We start from the raw sequence: 5,049 nt of genomic DNA on the forward strand, positions 1-5,049 counted from the left end.
TCAGTCTGTGTCTCGGAAATATTGGATTGCCATCTGTGTTGCTCACGCCTTCACCTGCGTAGAGAGTCTACAGAAGTAAAACATTGTAACGAACCATAGTGACATCTGATTGATGCCAGCACCATGTATTTAAAAAAATCCGAATAATAATTCCATTATATCCCATGGGAGCAAATAACCAGTATAAAATTAACCTATGTGTAAATCCAGGACAGCTTAAAATTCATACAAATCCATTCAGCTGTTTCCGCATTTACTTCAAACAAACATCCAAACGTCACAAACATTCAAACATTTTTACAGACCTTTGCATTTATAATATTGGTAAGATAAGATAAATTAGAATCAATAACTCGCCGCCTTCGCTACAAATCATCCTTGTACAAATTTTCTTTTAGATGCCTATTGCTAGTATAAAGTCTAAGGTAAAATTAAACTATTCGATTCAATTTTATTATAATATTAACAATAAAACTAGAATAACACTCAATAGGTATACAAATATATAAAACATATTTTTATATTAACCTTAAGCTTAAATACATATTTGTAGAAACGACGTCATCCAAAAGGTGTGGCGGTGATATTGGCAAACACTGACGACAGCGATGACATGTAACTCTTGAACCTGCTGACTGGCTGACTGTCGGTGAACATCGGCTTGTACCACAGGTCTTGTTGCGCCAGACACTCACCCACGTGGACGAAAATCAGCCCTAAAAGAGACCAAAGTGTCAAGAAGATGAAATTTTTTCCTAACGATTAAAAGGTCTCATTTGGATCGTCAAGTTAGTTTCTTCTAACTAAACAACATCCCTTTTCAGGCGCTGAGGTATATCGCATATATAATTTACCAGTTATTTTAGTTCCTATATAGAATTCCCTATCTTAACCCCTCACAAAAGTGTATAAGACTCGAGCTCATATTGGCGCATGTAAGTACAAGACCAATGTTAGTATTAAAATGTATGAGGCAGTTACTGGAATGGAACTTGTTCCTGCACTGCACGTCCAGGAAGTTGCAGTAAGTGTCGAAAGTCTTGAAGCCGCCGGTGAGGTCGTCCACGTACCAGCCGGAGCAGAAGGACGCGGTGCAGCCATAGTACGTGACGTCATCGGACACGTGCCCACAAACCTTGCCGATCCTGGAAACTCCAGGTTATAGATGAAAATACAGTTAATTACCACAAACGTCATCGTAACAACAATAGCAATGTTCAATATGCCTGGCCTGTGAACAGTAAAGTTCCGGTTGATTCATAGCTCCGAAAATAACAAATTGGTATGATTTTCGATTAAAAATACACACATGTAAAGAAATTACGGGACGAAATAAGAATAAGGAAAAAAAACAGTAAGCACACGTTCTATATACGAATTTCCTATAAAGAATAGAATTGGGTGATGGTAATAAATAAAGGTGACACCTGGTATAAAGATAGATGCATTCTTCACCACACACCAGCGGCCACTTGGTGGTGGAGGCGTTCAAGTCCCTATCCCTAGGCAGCTCGAACACCCATTCCCCGTCCGGCCAATACGGCTCGTAACCTTCATTAGGATTGTAGTAATCTCCTTCATCTTTGTATATGAAATCCCTGAAACAAATAGTAACTATTCTAAAAAAATAAGTAACTGGTTGTTATAAGGTTCAGATTATACTAAATAATAATTAGCGCTTTCTGGCGTTGCTACTCTTTATGGACAGACATGCCTTCCATCTGGCTTGTCATTCAATTGTTTAATTAACTATAGGCATGTAACTTGGCCGCTTGTCAACATTGGTGTATCTATAATGCTCTCTGTTTGCCAGCACTGAATATCTACTCGTAAATTTATATAGCGTACTAAACAAGTAATTCACTAATCGCAGTAATCGCAATCTAAAACATTCATTTATTGCTAGAAATCACTATTATCTCCTGTTAGTAATGGCTCTTCATGGGCATCAAAGCATTTATATTAGGGTCAATATAATAATCATAGATGTCATGTACCTACGTCAAGAGCGTGACGCATATTGACCTTTCGCAGGGATCTTCGTTGTCATTTCTATGTCGCCAATCTTATTGATAAATTGCATTACCTAGGCTGGCTTAGCAATATAGACGAGAAATCTGAGTTGATATTCATTAGAACCGATCCTCATTATGAAATAATTAAGTGTTGTCTATTATTTCGCTGTGTTAGGTACAATTTTGTTTTTATTTGCTCTCAGACAAATGATTACATTACGGTAGTGGAAGGCGTCGTCGGTGCAGCGGAAGCGCGCCACACGACGTACAGAGTCCATTGTGCTGGAACAAATAAAGTAATCATTTTCGTAAAAAAAATAGTACGAAATGAGAGTTTGCCTACTTATTACATCATAATATATTATAAATCATTGAAATCAATAATCATTTCCACGTATTTCCTAAATTGTTGTTGCGTATTATAAAGTCAGTCGCTCTTAATACTCCTTAACAAATTAGTCCTATATAAAAAACTTGTTAAAATATATTATATCCTAAAGCACCATCGTTTTCTTCTTCAACCGCCAACAAAAAGCAAATTGGTGACCCCGGCGAAATGAAACGTATGAAAAAGTCAAATAAGTAAACCGTTTGGAAGAGCTATGTAACCTCGGAACGCTCAATAAATATATTTTTTAATTTAGATATTTGTTTAGTACCCGACTTAATATTAAGCACTATAGATTTATTGAGCCAATTCTAGTTCGTCCAGTCGAATTATGCGCTAGGGCTACAGTCATCTCTACTTAGACATTACTCTACCTGGACCTACGCCACTTATCATCGGGTGCAGTAGGGTCAGATACCGTACAAATAAATTTAAAATTAATAACCTTTTTTAAAAGCGGCGATAGCCTAGTTGGGTGTGGAATGGACTGCCGAGACGAATGTCCGCAGGTTCAAATCCCAAGGGCACACACCACTGACTTTTCTAAAAACTTATGTGTGTATTCTTTGTGAATTTATCGTTCGCTTTAACGGTGAAGGAAAACATCGTGAGGAAACCTGCACATCTGAGAAGTTCTCTATAGGAATTTCGAAGGTGTGTGAAGTCTACCAATCCGCACTAGGCCAGCGTGGTGGACTAAGGCCTAATCCCTCTCAGTAGTAGAGGAGGCCCGTGCTCAGCAGTGGGCAAGTATATAATACAGGGCTGATATTATTATTATTATTATGAAGCTTTTTTTAAATTAGATTAATAGTACCCAAGTACAAATGTAAATTTGTATGTTGTAAAACTGAAGCCACGTACGTAAAGTCTTGTTAAAGTAGGTACAACTACTGCAATAATTCTGTCAACGAATACATTTAAAGTTATGCACATTTCTGTAAAATAGGTGTGTTTCCTACAAGTTTAAGGAAACATAAACAACAGAACGTCGTGGTTTCGCGATATTTTTGTTATCATTCTTGTAAAGTATCACCTCTAAGATCAGGTATACTACCTTTAAGATGAAAATTTTGATTCCATATGGAATTGTAACGTCCCAAAATTTTATGGTTAAAAATAAATGTAATAACGCCACCGCCTATAAATATGAACTTGCACAAGTAAAAGATATGTATCTTAGGGTACCTAAGATAAGACTAAGCTCTTTTATTTAAAGATTAGAAATTTTAATGGTCTTAAAAATCTAAAGAATTCGTAAAAATGTAAAAATCTGCGTGGAAAGTAATTCGACTGTAAAAATCACAGTGAGTTATTAGATCCTTTCGAATGGTTTCCACAAAGAAATACCCTTGATCATAATCAAACAAGGTCAATATCGTCTTATCAAAAACATATTGAAATCAAGGCTAGTATTTACAAGGTCAACTTTAAAAACTTTTTCACGACAAAACTTAGGTACTTCAAACAATATATTAGAACTAATTCACTACAATTCACGGAGCTCAGATTAGATGGAACCTAGTTTGCTTATTCACAAAGTACAAAATCTGAAGAAACAATACGATTAAACATATAAAATATTCGAAATACTAACCGCAGAAGGCGACCGCGACGATCTCCAGCATAACAATGGAAATAAATTAGAATTATCAGATTCCGAAGTAATAAAAGTTAAATTAATAAGCGTAACCTCTGCGCCCGCGTGGATTTGTACGAGTTTTATAATGAGCGAAACTTACTGATATTAAATCACTGGTGGATATTAAATTACACCACTTGGCGTTCTTTGATCGTTTCTTGTGGATTTTTTGGGAACGTTTAATGTAATCAGGCTCTCAGCAAGCGAAGACCCCTAAATTTAATAAGTTTTTTTCTTTTAAAGCAATGATCGAGTTTCTCACCAGGCAACAGACTAATAGTAACACCAACCAGAATTTTAAATTATTTGTGACGAACAAAATATTCCTTTGTGCTCGTCAACTGAAAAGCTAAATATCAAATACCATAATGCCCTACGTTATGAAAACGAATATGATAAAAACGAACCCTAGCATATGTTACTAATTAAATTATAAAACCTAACATTTGACGTCGAAGATAACAAGTGCACTAAAATGCATATATAATAAAGGGAGAGGTTTAAATTCATAAGAAAAATTGTAACAAATAATTTCATCTTTCAATACTTACCTCCTTTCTAAGACTTCTGAGTACGAGCCTGGTTAAATTACGTTGTACGCACCTCTTTTTGCTCGTCATCGGTACTGATTTGGACATATTTTATGTTCCCACAGGATTACTGGTTCGTTTACCGCCCCTAGGAAATCAGCGTCTTCAAATATAATGGTGTGATTCCTTTGCAATGTGCAAATTCTTCTATGTTGATGAAAAATATGGTTTGGGTGATTAGACGGCTTGATAGCTAATATCAAACACTGGAAAAACTGTCTACAATTACACATAAACGGTTTTTAGGGTATCGAACCCTGCAGTCAATAGTCAATACCGAAGGAAACCTACAAATGGGATACTTGAATCTCCCGCCTTAGCAACTGCAGGGCCCTAGAGGAAAACTGGGTTGGGATAGCTGGGAAGGAAGTGTGGACGAAGGATAAGGAAGTCTCTTAGGATGGGAGAAAGGGA

At 36.4% G+C, this 5,049-nt stretch overlaps 1 protein-coding gene across 1 annotated transcript; it reads right to left on the reverse strand.

Annotated features, from left to right (window-relative positions):
* Nucleotides 1–561: 561 nt before the first annotated feature.
* LOC115445499 lies at nucleotides 562–4,100 on the reverse strand. Its single transcript, XM_037438241.1, has 5 exons — nucleotides 4,001–4,100; nucleotides 2,231–2,297; nucleotides 1,428–1,598; nucleotides 901–1,145; nucleotides 562–716 (listed from the first exon to the last, which is right to left on the reverse strand). The coding sequence occupies exons 1-5, from the start codon at nucleotides 4,029–4,031 to the stop codon at nucleotides 562–564; spliced, it is 669 nt and encodes a 222-aa protein (XP_037294138.1). The 5' UTR covers nucleotides 4,032–4,100.
* Between the last annotated feature and the right edge of the window lie 949 nt (nucleotides 4,101–5,049).

This window comes from Manduca sexta, chromosome 13 (assembly GCF_014839805.1).
Source record: "Manduca sexta isolate Smith_Timp_Sample1 chromosome 13, JHU_Msex_v1.0, whole genome shotgun sequence".
Taxonomy (NCBI): domain Eukaryota; kingdom Metazoa; phylum Arthropoda; class Insecta; order Lepidoptera; family Sphingidae; genus Manduca; species Manduca sexta.